Source organism: Saimiri boliviensis, chromosome 11, assembly GCF_048565385.1.
Source record: "Saimiri boliviensis isolate mSaiBol1 chromosome 11, mSaiBol1.pri, whole genome shotgun sequence".
NCBI lineage: Eukaryota > Metazoa > Chordata > Mammalia > Primates > Cebidae > Saimiri > Saimiri boliviensis.
The window spans coordinates 46,935,569-46,960,139 of NC_133459.1; the positions used below are offsets into that span (position 1 = coordinate 46,935,569).

General features: G+C 36.3%; 1 protein-coding gene across 2 annotated transcripts in view; it reads right to left on the reverse strand.

Annotated features, from left to right (window-relative positions):
- SPATA6 (spermatogenesis associated 6) overlaps positions 1 to 23,560 on the reverse strand; it is a 183,146-nt gene extending 159,586 nt beyond the window's left edge. For both annotated transcript variants that reach the window (XM_003921583.3, XM_074380783.1), the window contains exons 1-3: positions 23,310 to 23,560; positions 6,456 to 6,593; positions 4,990 to 5,038 (exon numbers count right to left, since the gene is read on the reverse strand). In XM_003921583.3, coding sequence (XP_003921632.1) covers positions 4,990 to 5,038; positions 6,456 to 6,593; positions 23,310 to 23,360 — 238 coding nt within the window. In that variant the 5' untranslated portion in view covers positions 23,361 to 23,560. The remainder of the gene's footprint in view (positions 1 to 4,989; positions 5,039 to 6,455; positions 6,594 to 23,309) is intronic.
- Positions 23,561 to 24,571: the final 1,011 nt, after the last annotated feature.

Genomic DNA, 24,571 nt, shown 5'->3' on the forward strand with positions numbered 1-24,571 from the left:
TTTTAAAACTACAGACCAACAGTCCTCATAAAAAGACATAAAATCATTAAGAAAATATTAGCAAACTAATATCCTGATACTGGGAAAATTTAAAAGAATTTATACTTTATTAGTTTGCTAATATTCTGATTCTGGGAAAATAAAACCGATTCTGGGAAAAATATAAAAGGATTATATACTGTGACCAAGTACAATTTATCCCAGAAGTGATGGTTAACATTTATCCCAGAAGTGTCAGGTTAACAATGGAAAAGCAATTAATGTAAAAAACCACATTAACAGAATGAAGGGAAAAACACATGATTATCTTGACATGGAAAAATGCATTTGACAAAACCAACACCAACTCATGATAAAACCTCTCAAACAGTCCAGAATAGAACTCTCCATCTTCTATGAATCATAGAGGATCTTCTGATAAAGGACATTTCTCATACAAGGAAAAGCACAGCCAATCTCATATTTTATGAAAGACTGAATATTTTTCCCCTAACATCAGAAACAAGGCAAGAATGCCTATTTTTACCACTCTAGTCAATATCGTACTGAAGGTCCTAGCCAGTGGAGGAAGAAGAAGAACAGGAGGAGGAGGAGAAGGAAGAGATGGAAGAAGAAAGGGAAAAGAAGAGGAGAAAGAGGAAGAAAAGGAAGAGAAAGAGAAAGAAGAAAAAAGAAAGTAAAGATATACAGATTGGAAAGAAAAAAGTAAAACTGCCATTACTCTTAGATCATATAATTCTGTATACAAAAATTAATCAACAACAACAACAATAAAAAACCTATCTGAACTAAAAAATATTTAGCAGGTACAGGGTTTAAGATATATAAAATCTATTTTATTTCTATAAAATAGTAAATGAGAATTTAAAAATAAAATTAATGAAACAATTCTATTCATAATAGCACCAAAAAGAGTAAAATACTTGGAAATAAATTCAATAAAAGAAATGCACACTGTATATTAAAAACTCTAAAACATTGTTGAGAGAAATTAAAGATCTTAAAAAAAATGAAAAGACATACCAGTTTCATAGATCACAGATTTGATAGTTTTGAGAAAGCCATTCACCCCTAAATTTATTTCTAAATTCAACACTATTTCTATCAATACTATTCCTATTCAACATTCTTCCTATGTACTTCCAAGCCACCTTTATGTTGAAACTGGCAAGCTAACTCAAATTTATATGATATACAGAGGACCTAGAAATAGTCAAAACAAAGTTGAAGAACTTAGACAAGATGATTTCAAAACTTACTATAAAGTTAAAGACAGTAGTACTGACATGAGGATAGATATATAGATGAGTGGGACAGACTAGACAGTCCAGAAGTAAACCCCCACATTTACAGCCTGTTGGTTTTCAACAAAGGTGAAAAGACGATTAAATTAGGAAAATGACAGTCTTGTCAACAAATGATGCTGGGACAACTGGACAAACAAAAAATAACTAAACGCTTACCTCACACCATACATAAAAATTAACTCAAACTATATTATGGGCCTAAAGGCAAGAGATAAAAATATAAAATATCTAGAAGAAAAGACAGGAGGAAATGTTTGTGACCATGGGTTAGGTAAATATTTCATAGGTATGACAGAAAAAACATTTTAAAAATTGATCAATTACACTTCATAACTTTAAGTTTTCAAAAGACACCAGTGAGAGAATGAAAAGACAAACCACAGACTGGGAAAAGTATTTACAAATCATATATCTAATAAAGGATTTATATTTAGAATTAAAAAAAAAAACTTTACAACTCAATACAAAGACCAACAACCAAATTCAAAACTGGGCAAAAGATTTAAAGCTAATGGAAATATGTTCAAAATTATTAGTCACTATTCAATTGACAATGAAAAATACAGTAAGCTACCACTACACAATCACCATCAAAAAGACTGATAACAACAAATCTTGAGGATGATGTTGAGAAACTGAAACCTTCATACATTGTTGGCAGGAATGTAGAATGGTACAATAATTTGCAAAACAGGTTGACAATTTCTTAAAAGTCTAAATATATACTTAGCATACAACCCAGCACACATCCACATATTCATACCAACACAGTTCATAATTGCCAAAAACTGAAAACAGTCCAAACGTACATCAAACAGTCATGTGGAAGGAAAACATTCCATACAACAGAATACTGTTCAGCAATAAAAGGAATGAACTACTTGGATGTGGAATGTGAATGATTCTCAAAAACATTACTCTAAATGAAAAGAAGCCAGAGAAAAAAGACTACATGTTACATAACTTCTTTAGATGAAATTTCTAGAAAAGGCAAATATAGAGAGACAGAAAATACACTGGTTTCTGGGGCCTGGGAGTTGAGCATAGGGACTGACTGCAAATAGGCATCAGGAACTTTTTGGGGTGGTAGAGACATTCTAAATTGGACAATGATGATGATACACACTGAATAAATTTTCTAGAAATCATTTAACTGTAGTTACAATGGGTGAATTTTATGATACATAAATTATACCTCACTAAAGCTGTTAAATGAAGTAAAGAAAGGAGGGAATGAGGGATTTGCCCTGCCTTTTCTCTAATAACTGTATTTCAAGGTAACACAACTGCTGATGAGGAAAATTTCTTTCATAGAAAAATTCTAGCTAATAAATAAAAATGAATGACAATATTAGAAAAATAGTAATGTGTAACCCCTAAGGAAACAAACATATCTCAAGGGATGCTACAAGTATTAGATGAAAAGCTGATGAGGAGCCTTATAATGGAGGAATCAGGCTGATGCTGCCTGGAGGCAAATGATCATTCTTAGCATCACTAAACGTAAAACGAACAGACATTTTATGAAACTTGACACAATGCCGTTAAGTACACAGCACCAACTATGAAGGTTTCTTGCCAAAATAATAAAATAAGCCAGAATCTAATCAAACCTCTGTGTCTACTTCAGTTTATAAAACAAGTAATAAACAATCTAAATAATACTTTAAGGAAGCAATCAGCCAAACCCAAATTGTATGACATCCTAAATTACCTAGTTTTTCTAACAAATTCACAGTATTAAAAACAAAAAAGTGTAGGACACTACTATGGAAAAACAGAGGAAGTCAATGTATATGATGTGTGAACCATACCTCGGTTGGATCTTGATTTAACAAATCACTTGCAAAAGACACTTTGGATATAACTAGGGAAATGTGAATTATTACTGTTTGATTTTATTAAGAAATTGCTGATTTTGTTGGGTGTAATACCAGCATGGTGGTTATATATTTTTCAAAGCCTCTATAGAAGCCATACCAAAGTATTTGTGGTGAAATGACATAATGCATAGAATTTGCTTCTAAATATTCCAGCAATGCTCTTTAGGTGGCAGGGTGAACATGTAATAAGATTGGCAAAATGTCAAAAATTATTGAACCGGGGTGACAGATACACAGGACTTCATCACATTCTAATCTCTCTACTTTCAGTGTTGGTATTATAAACTCGTGCATTTTTGTTTTAATTAGGGAACCTAAAAAGATTGCAAAACAAGGGATACTGAGGGAGGAGTAAAAGACCAAAGAGCCCAAAGCACATTAGAGAGGTCAAGGATAAAGACTAACATGGAAGTAATCAGAGGGTAGGTAATACAAGAAGCCAAGTCTTTGGAGTGTATTATATAAAGAGAGACCAAAAGCAAAGCATAAGAAGAGATCAGAGAAGAAAACCCAGTGGTATATTAATATTTGAAGATAGAGCAGAGAAAGATGAATTTGAAAAGGATACCAAAAAGTGGAATACTAGTGGCTGGGAAGAGACTCCAAGAAAAAAAAATTGGGGAAATCAAGGGAAGAAAATTTCCAAAAGATAACCACTAAGTACACTTCTTATAGCTCCAAAATTTCCAATCAAAGGAGACCAAAAAAAAGGCATTCTTTTTTTAACAGAAGATTTTCAAAATGAGAGAAATGTTTATCTTCATTTTTTTCTAATATATACAATTTCCCAAATACTGAAAACAATGTTCAGTAAAGATTAAAATTCATTATCCGTTAGCACCAAACTGCCACCTAGCTAGTCTGCCACAGTGGGAAACATAATACCAAGGGCTAGAACACCTATACAAAATAAGTAAGATCTTGGTATTGGCCATAAAGAGTTATTTGGAGAAGAGTTACTAAACTATAAGCTCCATGAAGACAGACTATAGGCTGGAATCTTCCTATTTACCTGAATTCTTTCATGTTCCAGGCTACATGTTTCTACATTGCTAGAGTTGCAATGGGGCCAGTAGGGAGGCCAAATGGAAAGGAAAGTTAATGATTATGCCCAATTTTACTGGCCTTTTGAGCCACAGTTGTACTTTAGATAAATCTGGTGAGCCCAGAGCCCTTTCTAATTACAAAGATAAATTAACAGAGCTTTTCATTTAACACCCAGAACTTAAAAAGTATACACTTTTGCATTGCTGCTCTCACAAATAGTTACATCTTTTCATAGTTGATTCTGAGTCTTTTGAAGAATTTACTTATCCACAGCCTGAAAAACGTAATTTTCAAATAATTTATTAATGTAATGAATGCAAATGTAAAATGCAAAAGCATAAGTTTTAAGCTACCATTACTTTGATCTTCTGTTATTCACTCTCTTGACTTGAAATACACTGAAGTTGAAGACATATTTTTTGTTGGCAGGGCAAAATCTCACCTAACATGAATCTTTATCATTATATCACAAACACCCCATATCATCTTAATCAATAAAAAGTTTAAACAAATCTGTTTCCCATAGACCAAATACAAAAAAGAAATAATTCTCAGCCTCTCTGAAGAATATGTATCTTTTATTATTTCCAGGAATATTCTGAAACTCTAAAAAGTATTACAAAGTCTCAGCTCAAGATTTTTAAAGTTCTTCTACCCCCTCTAAACTTTTATTTAACCCAAGATTATAGATCATAAGGATAATAAATCCTAAAATGTCTTAGAATGAGAAATTTAAAAGTCAAAAAACTTACATTCAAGCTGTGTAACCACGTCTCCAGGATCTACTGCTTCCGGGAACACCTATAGTGAGAAGATGTAGGAGGAGGCGGAAAGGAAGACATATATGACTATTTTTTTCTCCTCTCATTCCCAAAATATCATTCCTTTTACAATCACAGAAACTTCCGACATTATTGAGAAATGTCAGTTCCTCTCTGCTTCCCATGATCACAAAAAAGATTTTACAAATAAACAAACTTTGTAGCTTGTGCTACCTCCGTCTCCAACTTCTTCTGCTCTCATTCTTCCTCTAATCTGTTACCATGATCATACCAGGCCTTCTTGGTGTTCTTGCAACCTCCCAAGCTTATTCTCAACAAGAAGCCTTTACATTTGTTATTCTTCTACTTAGAATGCTCTTCTCCTAGACCTTCAAATAACTGACATAGTCTCATAATTCAGACTCAGCTTAAATGTTATTGTGTTCTCAGACCACCTTTTAAAATAGAAAATTCCCCAAATCTTCTTACCGCCCTTTATTCTCTTCATGCACTTATCACTATCTAAAAGTATGCACATATTTACTTGGTTATTGTCTGTTTCCCCCATTACAATGAAAGCTCCCAGACGGGAGGATTTTGCCTGGTTTACCATGTGTCCTCAGTGCCTAGAAAAGTCCACAGAATAGAGTAGGTTCTAGAGAAAAAGAAGAAAAGAAGAAGGAATAAGAGAAGGAAGGGAAGAAAGGTGAGAAGAAAGGAAAGAAGGTGAGAAAGACAAGATTAAAAAGTAAGAAAAACAACTGGTAATAACCAAAAGCAGCAGTTTTAGGGGAAAAGGAAAAAAGACATATAGAAAGAAGTACCAAGAAACAATCATAAGTTAAATGTGATATATATATATTTTTGGTTTTGTTTGTTTTTTTGGGAGTCTCAATCTGTCACCCAGGCTGGAATGCAATGGCGCAATCTGGGATCACTGCAACCTCCGCCTCCCAGGTTCACACGATTCTTGTGCCTCAGCCTCCCAAGTAGCTGGGATTACAGGCACACACCACCACACCTGGCTATTTTTTGTATGGTTTCCCCATGTTGACAAGGCTGGTTTTAAACTCCTGACTTCAGGTGATCCACCCACCTCGGCCTCCCAAAGTGCTGGAATTATAGGCATGAGCCACTGCACCCGGCAGATATATTCTTATCTATTAATGACTTTGCTCTATTTTTATGAAAATCATTATTTAGAATTCAAGATTCTATGTTACATGAAGTCCACTAAATCAATTTTAGGAGTAAGCTGATCAAGGAAAAAAGGCAACTGATTCAATGCATATTTAATGCATATTTTCTAGCTTCCGGATTTCAGTTACAAATTTCCTTTTGAATAAAACCAAAGCACACACTCAGCACTAATAATTTATGTTATGGGCTTCTATTCAAAAATTGGAATCACTTTGATTTCGTTGTCTGTTAACATTTGATCTGATATTTGAACTCACCTTTTCAAACACCATTCTGGCATTGAAGACCAGTGGAAAAGTGGCTGGGACACATTGTGTCTTTTTGTATTGGCCAAACACACAGATGCTAAGATAAATGTCCTCTTTGTCTTTAAGCACGACTCCTGGGCAAGTTACCTGAAAGAAATTAAATAAAATGGATGTAACTGCTTTATAAATTGCCTGAACTATCCTATTAAAATAACTTATTATCAAATATGACATGAAAACATTAGTCTGCTAACCTAATTAAAAAAATACTCATAAACAAAGAGACAGAGAGAGATACAGAAAGAGAGAGAGAGAGAGAGAGAGAGAGAAACAGAGACAGACACTAGTGTTTACAGAGCTAAATGAAATGCTTTCATAACTTCCATCCCTCTGAGAAAACTATGATTTTCCATTTGGTTACTTGTGCCACATTTGAAGTTCTATGTACTAGCTCTTGGGACAGACATGAATAGTTTTAAACAGTCAGCCAGAGGCTCCCACTTTATGCTGAGTGCTGACATAAAGTTATTCAGCCTCATTTAATCACAAAGGATTAACAGTCAGCAGAAATAAAACATTATATTAGAGAATAAAAAACAACACTGATAAAAACCACAAATCTGACTTCTACCACCCAAAATTGCAGTCCATACTTTCATCAAAAGCAACATCGCAAAGTTTCAAAGCTAATATATTGAAACTTTCTAGCCCAATTAAGTACTTTTCACATAATAAATTGCACTTAACTATCCTCATTGTGATTAACAGAAAATATAGGCATAAAATGTGTGGTTATTAAATAACACATAGCAGTCTCTCCAGTACCTACCATATTCTATTGCCAGTGATCAACCACACCCTTAACAGGATATTAAAAGTTTTCTAAGATTGGAATCTAATATAGTATTACCCAACACGCCTAACGATTCAAAGTTCATTTTTTATCATTCTCTTTCTTGACTCACGCTCTTTCATCACCTGTATAATTTTACCTAATGTACTAACGTAAGAAGCAGTAACTCCTCACTACTCCATTCCAACTCCTCATTTATTCCTACCACCTGCCAAGACATGCATCAACAAACATCTCCTACACAAAACTTCTCTTGATTCATCAACTATTATTCAATTCAACCTAATTCAAATTATATGCAAGCAAGTATATCTTAAATTTCCATAGCATTTTGTAATTATTTTAAGGTACAAATTATTGCACATTTTAATTAAGTGGGTACATACCACCACCTTATTAAAAATTTCCTCAGGACAGTAATTTTTTTTCCTCATCATTGTATCCAAAGATACAGACTTTCAGTATTAAGAAGAAGCAGAGAGATTATCTAGTCCAGCTTTGAAACTTTTATATGTGAAACCAACAGAGCCCCAGGAAAGTTAAAGTGATCTACTAACTTAAGGTCACAAAATAAATGAGTCATAAGATTAAATAATATATCTGAAGTGCTTACAGCCGTGTTGGATAGAATATTCATTAATACTATCATAATTATTAGACTAAAAACCATATCATCTGTCATCCTACCACACTATTACACTGAGTAAATGACAGATACTTCATGTCCCTTTGTACATAATTACCTTCTCTGCCAGCTATCTGACTCCATCTCCCTCTTACTCTATGTTCCACTTTTGCCCTAATATATTCTCAACTGACCACAAAAATCAGAGTCCTCAGCAAATCTCATTCTGACCCTAAGCTTCATTTCCTACTCCGCCTCATTAAAACTAAAATTGTTTTAGATTCCCTCTAAATCTGCGCTGTCCAAAATGGTAGGCACTAGCCAATTACGCCCAGAGATACAGCTATTCTAACTTAAGATGGGCTGTAAGTGTAAAATACACAGTGGATTTTTAAGACTCAGTTAAAAAAAACTCTGTAAAATATCTCATTAATAACCTTTATATTAATTGCATATTGAAAGGATATTTTGAATACACTGATTTAAATTAAATATATTACTACTGTTAACTACTTAATTTTTTTAATGTAGCTATTAGAAAATTTAACATTATATCTTCGGCTCAAATTTGAGGCTTTTATATTTTTTCTGGAGAGTACTTCTCTAATTATCCTCACCAGAAACTGCAGTCTCTATCCAATTTGGAATATATGCAAGAAGGCATGGCTTCTTTTTTTGATCTACAATTCTACAAATTCTGCTATCTCTTAGAAGAACACCCAACAGCTTTCCAAAAAGAAAGCCAGAAAAGGGAGGTTAAAGGAAATCAGATGGGACAAACAGAAAATACCTAGCAAGGTGGTTGACTTAGGTCACCTTGACAAGCTATGACATTGACCTGGCAACTTAGAAGAGCATTTACATGTTAGGCCGGGCATGGTGGCTCAAGCCTGTAATCCCAGCACTTTGGGAGGCCAAGGCGGGTGGATCACGAGGTCAAGACATTGAGACCATCCTGGTCAACATGGTGAAACCCCGTCTCTACTAAAAATACAAAAAACTAGCTGGGCATGGTGGCACGTGCCTGTAATCCCAGCTTCTCAGGAGGTTGAGGCAGGAGAATTGCCTGAACCCAGGAGGCAGAGGTTGCGGTGAGCCGAGATCGTGCCATTGCACTCCAGCACTCCACTCCGGGTAACAAGAGTGAAACTCCGTCTCAAAAAAAAAAAAAAAAAGGGAAGAGCATTTACATGTGCAAAGCTGTGCACGGTGCCCAGAAATTACCTGAGAAAGCTGTAAACCTTCACCTCCAGCTGACTTTGAGGCTCTGGGAAAGCTGGAAGTGAAGGCTAAGACAGAGTTGTAAATGGCTCCCAGGGCACAGAAAGCATATCCCAGCATATACACAGAGAACCTTGAAAATGGCTGAAAGACCTTTTGGTTCAAGCATTTAAGGAAATAGAGTCCAATCTTTAGGAGACCATAAAGCTAACTGAGCAAAGCCGTCAAATAGCTACACAATGCAAAGATTACAGATTGTAAAGAGTTCGTTCAGGAAATTAATTAAACAAACAAAAAACAACAATACCAGGCAATAACAAATCCAGGATAAAGGGAGGGAGCTCTGATTTACAGGGTCTCGCATTATTTAAAATGTCCAATTTTCAACAAAAATTACAACAAAGAAATAGGAAGCACAGCCCATACATGGGGGGAAAAAGAAAAGCAGTCAATAAAAACTACCTGAGGAAGCCCAGAAGTTGGGCTTATGTAGAGAGCCAGAGCAGCCCACCCACTCTGGGGGAATCAGCAGCAAGGCTAATGTGAACTTTGGGTGAACTACAGAGAAGTGAAACCACAATAGGGGAATGTGTATGTCTCGGAGAAGAGCAGAGAGGCATAGAAAAAGATAACCAGCTCTCACTGACCTTACTGCAAGATAGTAGTTAGCTGAAGTATGCTAACTAAAGTGTGAGAATTATACCACAGGCTGTTCTAAGTAACTGCACCCTCCCTCTGCTACATGCTTTGCAAATATATAAGATAAAGTACTCTGGGGCAGGTCAGGGCTGAAGAGACTGATACCATCAGCTTTTTGGATCACCTGGCCCAGCTTTATATATGTCTGTCTGTATGTCTTTCTTTATCCCCCACCGTTCCCTCTTAGGTCTTTGAACCCTTGTGCAGTGCAGGACACAGCACACGCCAGGGGCTTACTAAACAAAGATCTGAAATCTATTATAAATAAATATAAATTACTAAAGGAAATCCTGTACAATGGTCTAAATGAAAGTATGGTAATACTGTCTCATCAAATAAGAAATATCAATAAAGAGATAAAAATTTTTAACAGAACTAAATAAAAATTCTGGAGTTAAAAAAAGTACCAAAATGAAATTAAAAATTCACTAGAGAAGTTCAAGAGGAAATATGAGCTGTCAGAAGAGAGAATAAGGGAACCTGAAAACATATCAATTAAGATTATCCAGTCTGATTAACAGAAAGAAAAATGAATAAAGAAAAATCAACAGTTTCAGAGGGACCTGTAGGATACCATCAAGCACAGTAAAATAAATACAATGGAAACCTCAGAAAGGATATTACAAAAAAATGATGTATGAAATCTTAAGTTTAAAGAAAACCAATTAAAAAATCCAACAAGATCAAAGAAATCAACGGAGGATAACCTGAGGCCAGGAGTTCAAGACCAGCCTGGGCAACATAGTGAGATCCTCTCTCTAAAGAAAAAAATTTTAAACTTTTTAAAAGATTGAAGAACTCTAACCTGTACACCCAATAAACTTTCAAGAGAAGAGAATCCAGCCAAATGTGGTGGCTCATGCCTACGGTCTCAGCACTTTGGGAGGCTGAGGTGGGCAGATCACCTGAGGTCAGGAGTTCGAGACCAGCCTGGCCCACATGGTGGAACCCCATCTCTACTAAAAACACAAAAATTAGCTGGGCATGATGGCACATGCCCGTAATCCCAGCTACTTGAGAGGCTCAGGCAGAATAATCACTTGAACCCAGGAGGCGGAGGTTGCAGTGAGACAAGATCGCACCACTGCATTCCAGCCCGAGCAACAGAGTAAGACTCCATCTCAAAAAAAAAAAAAGAAGAAGAAGAAGAAGAAGAGAATCCAATACACTCTCAAAAAGAGAGAATTTTGCAAACAAGAAAGAAGTGATTCAGCAGGCACCAGTAATCTCCAATAACATTAACGGCTGCTTTCTCATCGGAAACATGAAGCCAGAAGGAAGGGTGTTAACTGACTCAAAGTGCTGACAGAAGAAAACTTTGAAACAATAATTCAACACTCACAAAAATTTTCCTTCAAAAAGGAATTGAAACTAAGAGATTCCCAAATAAACAAAAACTGAGATAGCTCATCACTAGCAGAACTTCCCTATCAAAAATACTTAAAGAGAATATTTCAAGTTGAAATGAAAGGATACTAGACATTAGCTCATATACACATAAAACAATAGAGCACCAGTAAAAGAAACTATATAAATATAAGAACAGTATAAATGTATTTTTCTCTTATTTCTATTTTATTTCAAAAACAATTACAGAAAGCAACAATTACAAAACTGCTGGTACACTTATATTTATAAAAATGTAATCTGCATGACAATAATATAAAGGAGAGGAGGGAGAATAGAACAAAATAGAAGCAAAGGTTGTATCTAACAGTGAAATTCAGTTGATATTAATCCATACTAGATTATAAATTAAGATGCTAATTGTAAACCCCAGACAAGCACTAAGGAAGTAACTTTAAAAATACAGTTAAAAAAAATTAAAAAAGAAAAAAAAGAAAATGTAAGTAGTACACTAAAAAGTAATACAAAAAAAAGCAATAATGCAGGAATAGACAAAAAGGACACAGAAAACAAATGACAAAATGACACAGTAAATCTTATTTATGATTATATTAAATATAAATTGACCAAACGCTCCAACCAAAAGTTAAAGATTGGCAGAATGGATTCAAAACATGATCCAACCATTTTCTTGGCCATAAAAAGAACTAAAGTACTACTACATGCTACAACATGGATAAACCTTAAAAGCATTACGTTAAGTGAAAAAAAGTTTTAAAAGCACAAGACCAGGTGTAGCCAATGTAGCCATTGACTTTTGGTGACTGTCAGTGGGCAGTTTATCCAGGACTTCTTTTCCCAGGGGCAACCCTGGCTGCTCATTGCCTGCTGTCTGCTCTAACAAACTGATTAATGGATAGGCAAACAATGAAATATTATTCACCATAAAAAGAAAGAAAGTACTGATATATTCTACAACAGTGATGAACCTTAAGTATTACGTTAAGTAAAAAAAGTAAGATACAAAAGACACATATTGTTTGATTCCATATATAGAAATGTCCAGTATAGGTGAACTACAGGTATGGAAACTAGATCCAGGGGCTGGTGACAGAGGGTGAATACGGAATGACTACTAATAGTCACCTGGGTTGTGTGCAGTGGTGTGATCTCTGCTCACTACAACCTCCACCTCCCGGGTTCAAGTGATTCTCCTGTCTCAGCCTCCTGAGTAGCTAGGATTATAGGTACCAGCCACATGCCTGGCTAATTTTTTTGTATTTTTAGTAGTGATGGGATTTCACTATGTTGGCCAGGCTGGTCTTGAACTCCTGACCTTATGATCCACCTGCCATAGTGCTGTATTTACAGGCATGAGCCACTGCACCCAGCTAAAACGTTCCCTTTTAAAGTGTACAATGTAGTAAATTTCAGTGGTATTTTCACAAAGTTGTGTAAAAATCACTTCTAATTTCAGGACATTTTCTTCCCCATATAAAGAAATCCTCACACTTTGGAAGGCTAAGGCAGAAGGATCATCTGAGGACAGAAGTTCAAGACTAACCTGAGCAACACAGCAAGACCTCATCTCCACAAAAAATGAAAATAAATATTTTAAAAATTAAAAACACATGCTACTTAGGTGTAAATTTAACAAAATATATATAAGACATGGATATCAAAAACTACAAACATCATTGAAAGAAACTGAATACCTAAATAAATGGAAAAATATACTATTAATAGGTTCATGGACTCAATATCATGAAGATATCAATTCTCCCAAAATTGACCTATAATTCCAATGTCATTCCAAGCACTAAGAAAACCAATAAAATTGACAATAAGGAAATAAAATCACTTCAAATGAAAATTAATTAATTTGCACAATCAAAAAACAATTTTAAAAGCAGTATTTAGGATCTTTGGCATCTAGTAAAAGAAAAACAACTAAAATGTTGTGAAATTAATACTGATAAAAATGAAAAATGGCAGATAATTTTAAAAAGAGACTAAATGAGAATTTTGAAAACTTTATCAACTAAGTTAAACCCAGTAGAAGAGATAAATTTTAAATCAATAAGTATAGATCTAATACTGAAGAATTCCCTAAAACCAAGAAGATTTTTTTTTAAATGTTAAACCAAAAAGCATTTAGAAGCCTCTCTGAACCTGTTCTGATTCAAGGGCTGACTGATAAATTGAAAAAAATAATAAATAAAGCACTTAAGAAACATAGAGAATAGATAAAAGTTCCAATACAGTGGGGGGTAGGGAACTGGGGAGGGATAACGTGGGGAGAAATGCCAGATATAGGTGACGGGGATGGAGGCAGCAAACCACATTGCCATATCTGTATCTATACAATAAGCCTGCATGTTCTTTACATGTACCCCAGAACCTAAAACGCAATAAAATATACATATATATATATATATATATATATATATATATAAAATACATAAATAAATAAAATACAAAAAAAAGTTCCAATACATATCTAATAGTACTGCCAGAAGGTAACACAGGAGAAAAAAACACAGAAAAAAACAATACTAAAAAATATGATAGCTAAGAATTTTCCAGAACTAAAGAAAACCTTAAATTATCAAATGGAAAGCAAATGACCAGTGCAAAACAGAACAAACAAATCCACAGCTCTATACATCACAGTGTACTGGAAATAGATCAAGGATAAAGTGACAATACATAATCATAGCGAAGATTTTAATACCTCTCCATTACAAACTGGTAGATCGTACAGACAAAAAATTTAATATGGAATGGAAATATTTCAGATTAAATAAGCTTGATGTGACAATAACAGATAGAGCCATACATCCAACAAATGAGATTATATATTATTTTCAAGTAAGTAGAGAACATTCACAACTACTGAACGAGTATCAGGACAAAAAATAACAAAAATTATGCCCTAGAGACCTTGTTCACTAGCTATGGTGGTTAATTTTATGTATCTATTTGATTGGTTTAAGGATACGCAGGTAGCTGGTAAACACTATTTCTTGGTGTGTCTGTGAGGGTGTTTCCATAAGAGATTAGTATCTGAATCAGCAGACTGAGTAAAAAAGACCACCCTCACCAATGTGGGCAGGGATTATACCATCTGTTGAGGGCAAGGATAGAACAAAAGGGCAGAGGAAGGGCAAATTTGCTCTCTCTCCTTGAGCTAAGACATCCATCTTTTCCTGCCCTTGTATAACAGAATTGCAGGTTCTCAACCCTTCAGACTCCAAGACTTACACCTGGTTCTCAGGTCTTTGTACTCAGATTGAATTACATCATCAAGCTTCCCTGGTTCTGCAGCTTGCAAGCAGCTTGCAGGCAGCATATCATGGGACTGCAAAGCCATCATAATCAAGTGAGCCAATCCTCATAATAAATTCCCTATTAAATAACTGTATAGTGTATCCTATTGGTTCTGTTTTTCTGGAGAACCCTAATACATGACCCCAATGTAATTAATTTAAATGCCACAATAAAAGATAAAAGATAATATATATGTATATGCGTAGGTATGTATATGTACATGGGGGGAGGGTATGAGTATGGGAGAGTGTTACACACACATAAATCTTATGCATCTTGGGATTAAAACAAATCCTAGATAGTTCATAAGCTAAAGTTGAAATCACAATAAAAATTATATAATATTTAGAGCCAAATGATTTTAAAACATCATCAATACTTTTGAGATGCCAATTAAACAGCATCTGGAAACAAATCAAGTGCCTTAAAGGTGGATATTACGATGAGAAAAAAATATTGCAAATTGCAGAGGAGTGATAAATACAAAATTCAGGATACCAATTAGCCAACAAGAAGGAAGAAGAGACTTTATTAGGCAGAGATGTAGAGGACGCTTCACCTGGATAGGTACACAGGTGTTCACTAAATGTTATTCTGTAACTCCCTGTACTTTTGAAGTATTTCAAAATAAATGTTTTAAAAATAAGTGAAAAAAAGGATTTGACTCATAAAGCTAAAATCTCACCTACAAATACAAAAAAAAAAAGATCCTAAATAAAAAATTAGCCAATCAAATCAAGCAAAATAGAGTAAAAACTGTACATCCTGACTTAAAAGAATTTATTACAGGAATGGGAATAGTTCAACATCAAAAAGTGTCATTTTTTTTTTTTACAGACTATGGAAGCAAGATTATATGATAATTTCACTAGATTGAAAAAACATATCAAATACCTCAACATTCAGGATTTTTTTAAATTAGGACTAGAAAGGAACTTTATTAACTCAATAAATGAAGACCCTACAGCCAGCATTCTATTAAGTTGAACTACATTTGAAATGGCTAAGGCTTTTTTTAAGTCAAAAAAAACCCATTATTGTCAATTTCATAGGATTTGACCTAATGCTGGTGAAACTTCAGAACCATAATTTAAAATCAGAAAAAAAGACAAAGATACCTACTTCGTTACCCCTAATATTAAACACTATACTACGAAGTCTAGCCATCAACATAAAGGCAAAAAAAAAAAAAAAAGAAGACATAGGATTGTACTGCAGAAGTCAAAACTGTCCATTTGCAAACAACATGATTTTCCACATAAAAAAATATAAGAAACTATCAGAAATAATATGTTATTTCAGTAATGTTGCATCCAAAATTAAAATATAAAATGTGCAAAAAGATACATGCAAGAATGCTCATAGAAGCATAATTTATAATATTCCCAAACTAGAAACAATGATAACGTCCATCAACAGGATGAAGAAATAGTGGTATATTCATTTAAGAGGGGAAAAAGGACTATTGCCTCATAAATCGCTAGGATAAACTCTCACAAATCAGTCATAAAAGAGTTCATACCATACAAAATAGATAAATAATAGATAGATACAGCTAGATTTCAAAACTTCAAAATACATTGTAATCGAAGTCAAGATATGGTTACAGTTACCTCTGGGAGAGGAATGGGGTAGATAAAGTGGCTGGGAGGGAGCCCAATGGAGCAATCTGGGATTCTGATAATATTCTAATTATCACGGATTACACACTTAGGATTTGTGTACTTTATGACTATATGCTATAGTTTCATAAAAAGTTAATTTAAAAAATCAATCACACAATATATACGTTTGTCAATTAAAATAATCATTTAAAATATCAATAGCATCTTTACCAGAAACAAACAAACAAAAAAAACTAGAAAAGGAAAAAAACGGCAGTACTAAAAGGAACAAAAACGAAGTAAAAAATACACTTCAATAGAAGATCTTTGAAAATTCCATTACATACAACAAAGAGAGGTTTAGTATCCAAAATATATTTAACAAGAAGAAGGAAAAAAAAAACTACACTTTTAAAGAACAAAGGACAAGAACTGGTAGTCACAGAAAAGGAAACCTCTAGGACCTGAGATGGGAGTTAAGCAGCCACAATCCAAGGAATGCCTGGAACCATCAAAAACTAGAAGAGGCAAGGACAGCTTGTCCCCTAGAGCTTTCGAGAGGAGCACTGCTCTGCTGACACTTTTATTTTGTACTCTGGCCTCCAGAAATGTGAAAGAATAAATTTCTGTTGTTTTAAGCAACCAAGTTTGTGATAATTTGTTATGGCAGTCCTAGAAAACTAACAGGATACCATGAGACACACTAGTTCCATTTCTAGATCTACTCCCTAGAGCACTTCATAAGATCCAAAATCATCCTTTTACAGAAAATATTTTCAACTTACCTATACATATAACTAAACAATAAACCAAAGTCTTAAAGTTTGAAAAACATATGGAAATCCTTTATAAGAAAATTCATATTTCTAACACGTAAATGCTTGGGCAAGACTAAACTGGAAGATATATTTGCATCTATATACCGAATCTATGGGAAATGGGCAGTTTCAAATGTGGGACAACAAGTGTCCCATACCGGCAACTCAAACACCACAAGCAGCCCTGCCATTGGTGCCATGATTTTCCAAAAAAAGTAAACCCTTAGCAGAGTGCCAAACAAAACAAAGCGTACTCTTTCCTCAATTTACATGGCAATTGCATTACTGCAAAATGTGTTTTAAAAATCTTTTAAAAAGACTTTTTGTTTATGAATACAAAACAGACAATTGGTTGTTATTGGGTTATCAATCTCTAGTAATTATAAAGTTTTTCATCTAGTAATTATAAGTAATCTCTAGTTATTATAAGGTTTTTCATCTATACATTCAATGAGACATTCAAGTCATGCAGGATATCAAACAATTAATACCACAGGACCCCTAACACTGTGACAAACAAAAGTAGTCCAGTCAATTTCTAAAATGCTCCCTAGGGCACACAATATACCCCTGAGAACAACAGACACACGGACACCAGCAAATATGTGCAAATATATTCATTGAAACATTGTTTTGAATCATAAAAAACATTGCTAGTATTTACTAGGAAGTCCATTAAGAGAGGATCAAAAATTAGATCACTGTAATATAAATGTATACTAATGAAGGAAATGAACTAGACCAGCAAGAATCAACACCGAAAAATCTCAAAAACAGCGAATTGGAAAAAGCAGACTGCAAAAGAATGTGTACAAGTAAGACACTATTTGTGCAAAATTTAAAAACAAAACTACAGCATAGGTTATACACAGACATACACAAATACTTAGTAAGAAGTGCAAAAACCTGAACAAAGATAATACAACTTCAGGATATTGGTTATCTTAAGAAAGGGAGGGAGGAAAATGTGGTCAAGAAGAGGTAAAAGGTACAGAGGAGGTCTCAACTATATGCAACATTATTTTTCTTAAAAACAAAAATCTGCAGCAAACATGCAAAACGTATCATTTATTAAATGTGGGGTGTAGCATCAAAGGATTCAGCATATTTTTTTTCTGTAAATTTGAACTATTTCATAGTTAAAATTGTTTAAAGTCTATATTCCAGCAAAATTTACCACCAACTGCAGCTTAACTGTGACTGAGACACCACTTCACAGTAACCTGGATAAGGATCACAAAGATAAATGTTCAGATGAGTAGTGATTAAAAGAATCCAGATCTGTCTGCCACAAGGCTATCATTAATTTGAGTTAGGTAATGAGATGAAGAGGGAATTACATGCAATCCCAAATTGACACTATTACTTTACTTCCAATATCTTCTTTCTATTTTCCCAAATAAACTCATAAAAATTGAAATATTCAATATAAAAAGAAGGTAAAGAAATAAAGCAGCAATAATGCTTCTTCCCATCAAAGATAAAATGTTTTAAAGATTTAAAGTGTAAATGATGAAAAACATAATTCTTTTGATGCTCTTTAAAAACAAGTTACTTAGCATATCATATCATTCTCCAAAGATTAATTAAGAAAAGTCACACTCTCCTCTCAGCATTTTCTCTCATGTCATATGGCTCTGTTGGGCAACATAAAATGTTGTATTATATATCCAAACCTTTCTATGTTTTTACTCTCATATTACTACAGCATTACACATATGAGATTATCACTAACATAAGACTTCAGCAAAAAATAAGCATGTAAGGGGTAGAGAAGAATGAGATTGCACACTTTCAACAGGCAATTAGAGATAAAAACACCTAATTTCCAGTTTATAGAAATTGGGAAAAAATCAATGTCAACACAAAAGAAGAAAAAATCAGGCAATAATACAACATGAACTCTCAGTATCTGAGCCAAGTATCTTCAAAAGATAATGTCCACAAAAAGATTTTTACAAGAACGAATGTTCTTAGTAGTATTATCCAATAACAACCATAACCTGGAAACAACCCAAATAACCATCAACACAAGACAATAAACAGCATCAGAGTAAAAAGCTTCTGCACAGCAAAGGAAACAATTAACAGTAAAGAAATCACACAGAATGGGAAAAAAAATCTGATAAGGGGTTAATATCCAAAATATGTAAGGACCCAAACAACTCAATAGCAAGAAAACAAAAAAAATCTAATTTTAAAAATGGGCAAAAGATCTGACTAGATTTCTCAAATGGCCAACAGGTATATGAAAAGGTGCTTCCCATCTCTAATCATCAAGGAAATGCAAATCAAAACTATAATATCACCTCACACATGTAAGAATGGCTACTATAATAAAGACAAAAAATTATAAGTTTTGGAAAGAATGTGGAGAAGGGAATCCTTGTATACTGTTGGTAAGAATGTAAATTAGAAGAGCCATTACAAAAAGCAATATGGAGGTTCCTCAAATACTTAAAAATAGAACTACCATATAATCCAGCAATCTCCCTTCTGGGTATATATCCAAAGGAAACGAAATCAGTATATGGAAGAGATCTGCACTCTCATATTCATTGCAGCATTATTCACTACACTCATGATATGGAAGCAACCTAAATGTCAATGAAATGAATGAGTGGTTAAAGAAAATGCGGTGCGTGTATGTGTGAGGGGGTGTGTGTGTGTGTGTACACTATTCCAATTTCTATCACTATGCATTAGTTTGCCAGTACTTAAACTTCACATTGGAGCCACGTGGTGTGATAGTATCTAACTTCTTTTGGGCAGCACGCTTTTCAGATTCATCCACGTTGTTGGTTTCATCAGCAGTTCCTTTGAATTGCAGAGTAGTATTCTATTGTATGTGTTTACCACAACATATTTATCCATTCTTTTAATTGTCAAAACTTGTATCTCACTGTACAAAGTGATGTTTTGCTACATGTATACATTGAAATGATTAAATCAAGCTAATTAACATTTCCATCACCTCAAATACTTATTTGTCTCTAGAAAGCAGTGCTGTCTGGAATGGACCTGAAAGAGGAACAAGGGAATTCTGAGGGGTAATGGAAGTTTTCTAATTCTTGATCTGGGTGATGGTGACATGAGTGTATGAACTGAGCAAAACCAACTGAGGAAAAAAAAAGGGAATATTGTGGGAATTTAAAAAATGGAACTGCTCTATTAAAATGAACTACAAAGACATAACAATCAAATGATTAAAGGCAACATATAAACCTTGACTGGATGCTGGTTTGGAAAAGTTAACTATGGAATCCATGTTTGGGACAACCAGAAAAACTTGAATATGAACTAAATATTAAGAATTTATCACCAATTATCTTAGGTGAAATAATGCTGTTGGGGTTATACAGAAGGATATCCTTATTTTAAAAACGTATTTATTTACTTATTTCAGAGACAGGGTCTCACTGTGTTTCCCAGGCTGGAAACCAGAGCTACTCACAGGTGTGCTCACAGGACACTACAGCCTCAAACCCCTGGGCTCAAGCAATCCTCCTGCCTCAGTCCCCTGAATAGCTGGAACTACAGGTGCTTGTCAACATGCTCAGCTAGTTTCCTTATTTTTAGAAGACATATGCTGAAGTACTTAGGGGCAGAGTATCATGTCAATTTACTTTCAAATTTTTAGCAAAAAAAAAAATATATATATATATATAATATATAAATATACATATAGATAAATCAAATTAATGTACATGGTCATTGATTAAAATTATTCATTCAACTATTCTTCTACGTACTCTGTATAGTTGAGAAATTTCATTTAAAAAGTTGAGGAGAAAAGATGATGCCAGTTTTAATAGATATAGAATGATCTCCAGGATAAACTTAGCTAAGAAAAGCAAGGTGCAGAATAGTTTATATGCTATCTATTTCATTAAAAAAGAAGGAAAGTAAAATATATATACATATATATGGTGTGTGGTATGTGACAGTTTGTGTATCTGTTTATAACAAAACCAGTGAACAAGTTTACTGAAAGTAGATGAGTATAGGTGGGAAAAAATTGTGAGCCTGGAAGCAATACTTCTCTGGGTATATCATATTATATAGTCTTGAACTTGAACCATGTAAGTGTAAAAAGAAAATAGAAATGAAAAAAACTAAAGTCCAAATGAAGAAGTAAAAAATATCTAGGGTCACATAACTCCTCTATTGAATCAAAACCAAATTAATCAATCAATCAATCAAACATGTTTAACTTGTATGTTTGCTATTGAGGTTTGTTTGTTTTGTTTTTTTTTTCGGGGGGCATTATTTGTTTGCTTCTTCTGAGCATCAGAGCCATTTTAAAATGTTTTTGTTGTTCGGAAATTCAAGAACATGTTGCAGATCTGCTTTTAAACAGTGGTGCAATCCTAGACAAATAACAGCCATGCTAAGCATCGATTTTCTTGACTGTAAATTGAATCCAATGATTTCCATCTAAGATTTCTCAGAACTATAAAATTCTGTGGCTTAAATGTTTGTTTGGAAAAAAATATTATTTCCACTTGCATAGTTTTCTTTAGCTTTGATAAGTTATACAGTGACTTATACAGTAATTCACTTTCTGCAATACAACTAACACTCGGGAGAAATGTAGCTATTCCTCCGACTCCTTCAAGCAGTAATCAGTCACAACAGAGTACTTCCTATTAGAAAGTTTGTATTGGCAACGTTAGGAAGGCTGCAGTCAGTCAGTCAGGCAACTGCACTTACCAGGCTGCTAAACACCATTGGTTAGCAGGAGGAAGAAGCCAGTAACAAAATCTATTGAGGCTGAATTCTAGAGTTTTACTAACTCTCCTGGGCCAAGGGGTTGAGAAAGCTTCGTGTATTCTTCTGCTAAACTACTTTTACTTTAGGAAAAGTTGTCAACAATGTCAGCTTTGGGAGAAAAACAAGTAAAGCTAGGGCTATAAAGTTTCCGAGAAAAATTTCTGCAGGCTTGAAGGTAAAGGGAGAGTCCAAGAAACTTTTCTACTTTACCACCACTGCCTCACACTCTGCCCCACCCAGACTTCCCTTCTTTAAGACTAACAAAGACCTAAAACAGTCCTGTGACTTCCCTAGGGGTTTCAGTTCTGTGCTGCGGCAACCTCGTTCTAGTGTGAGGAAGGCCAGCCAGGAAAGGCAGGATGCTGCAAGCACCGGTTAAACGGAGCCTGGCCAGCAGAGTGTACAGAAAGGAAATGCAGAGAGCTCCTGGCTGCAGCACCTAGGAGAGTAATGGTAAATATTTAAGCACCCTCAACCCCCAAGTTTTGCTAGGAAATCAAAGAGAAGACAGTATAGATAAGACTTAGAGGGTAAGGAGTGAAAAGAGACGGAATAGTGAATTTTGGTTCCAAACTCCGTACAGGTCTGTGCCTGCAGGACTAAAATGGGGTGTGGAAAGGCTCTTGTCTGTTCTAGAGGGGGCTTCCTCTAGAACAGACAAGCTCTGAACAATAGAATGAGAGAGTTCTCTAAAGAATGAAGGGGAAGAAGTTCAAAACCTTTGGAAGAGTCTTCTGAAATCATCGAGTGGGATAGTTTTCTCCTACAATGGAGAGGTCCAGCCCCCTCAATGGATGAGTGGAGTTCTCTGCCCCAGCTGGACTTCCACAGGAGGATGGGGGAAATCATCCTCTAGAGCAGATCTGGAGAGTGAAGGGGTAGGGTTGCAAGTCTGGAGAAGGAAGAGTTTCCCTCAAAAAGTGGAACGGGCCTTTCTTGCAATGACTGGCACAAAGTCGGAAGGGTCTGGGGACGGGAGGGGCCTGAAGTGATCTCTGAGGAGTCGGGTTTTTCCTGTAAGGCTCTGGGAGGGAAGGCAAGGTACTGTGCATAATGACACATTTCAGTTTTTGGGTGTGAAGATTCTCTATTGAATACAGAATAAAGAAAGGCCCCTTCATTAATGCGAAGTTTGAAATTGGTCTGAAGTGGGGTGCCTGCAGGGATTCGGGAGGAAATGCGGCCCCCACCCCCAGATTTGGGAAAGGCGGGGGCAGTGATTCTCTAAGAGAACTGGTGCCCAGCAGAGGAATGAAAAGAAAGCCCCCGCGCCGCGCACAGACATTGTCTCTCACTGGAAAGTTTGGAGCGAGGAAAGTAACTCTGAAGTGGTTTGGCAAAAATCTGAAAGCGCGCAGGCTGGAAGTCGGGCTGAAGCCAGCGTAGCGGGGCAGGGGTCAGGCCTCTGCGTGGCGGGAATGGGAGGGCGCTCAAGAGTGCGAGGTGGGGCAGGACCGAGCGGGGCGTGGGGTCGGCGCTCCCTAGGCATGATTTGGAGGGTGAAGGTTCTGGGGTGACTCCGGGCTCTCGGAGGCGACCTGAGAGAGTCCCTGAGCCAACGCCCGAGCGATGGGAGGCGCTACCGGTACTCACTGAGCGGATCTCCAGCGCCAGGGCGCACTGCAGCGCCTTCACCTTCGGCATCCGCGCGGGGAGGGGCGGCGGGGAGCGACCCCGGCCACGGGCCCGAGTGAGGCAGGGACACCTGGGGCTGGGCGAGGACGGGGAGGAGACGAGGTGGCTTAGGTGTTGGCAGCTGTGGCCCCCAGGCCGGGGCCCGCGGTCCAGCCTGGGTCCCGCCGGAGCAGCAGCTGAGCGCCGGGCGCCGACTCGTTGTCATGGCAGCCAAGGAGGGGCGGGGCCGGAAGAGAGGCCGCACGGGGTGTTCCAGGGCCACCCGCGCGGGGCACGAGCGCTGGGGGCGGGGCCTGACGCACGCCGAGCGAGGCGAAGCCGGGCAGGAGGCGGGGCTTCCGAAGGGGCGGGGGAAGGACAGGCAGTTCTTCTGTGACGTCAAACCGCGCCCAGAGCCGGAGGAGAGGGCGTGGCTGTTTGATGGGACCGTGCTCAGATCTGGGAGTTGGAGTTCCTGTAAGGCCCTGGGAGAGAAGCCCTGAGTGCCAGCGTGGTGATGCCACCTTGGGCTAGTGGCGACCCTCTGTGGCCTCAGTTTTCCCAACTGCAAAAGAATAATAATTATTAGTCCTCCTATTTGAATGTCACGGCACAGTTTGTTTATAAAGCCAGCAAGAGGAGACTGGGAATTAGAGAAGAGACTTGTCCAGTTCCGAACCGGGTCCGGAACCCAGGAGCTCTCAGTTAAACCCCAATTCCCTCCCTGAGAAGAGGGGCTTAAATCAGATCGTCGATACTCCTTCCAGTCTCCTGGGATTCTCTTTGTTAGTGTGTCCTCTTTTCTCTTCAAGGTTTCCTGTCTAAGTCACCGTGTATCCATCTTAATGCACATGCTTAAATGGAACTGTCAATGAGGGGCCAACAGTAAGTCCAGCTGTGAAGAGCCTGGCAATAGACCATCAAAGATAAAAAGAACCTAAGAGATTGCCCTATCCAATCACGTTAAAAATCATTTGCATTGCAAAATACGTTATACATGCAGAAGTGTATGAAACACACTGATCTTAATAATAATGTGAAAAATACGTGTACAACTAGCACCCAGTTAAGAAATAGAACATTACCAGCACCTGAAAAATGCCCCAATCATTACATTGCCTTCCTTGCACTGGAAGTAATCACTACCCTGACTTTTGTTACAATAATTCCCTTCCTTTTGCCATTCATGTATGCATTTCTAAACAAGATACTGTTGAATGCTTTCTGGTATTGATGGTACA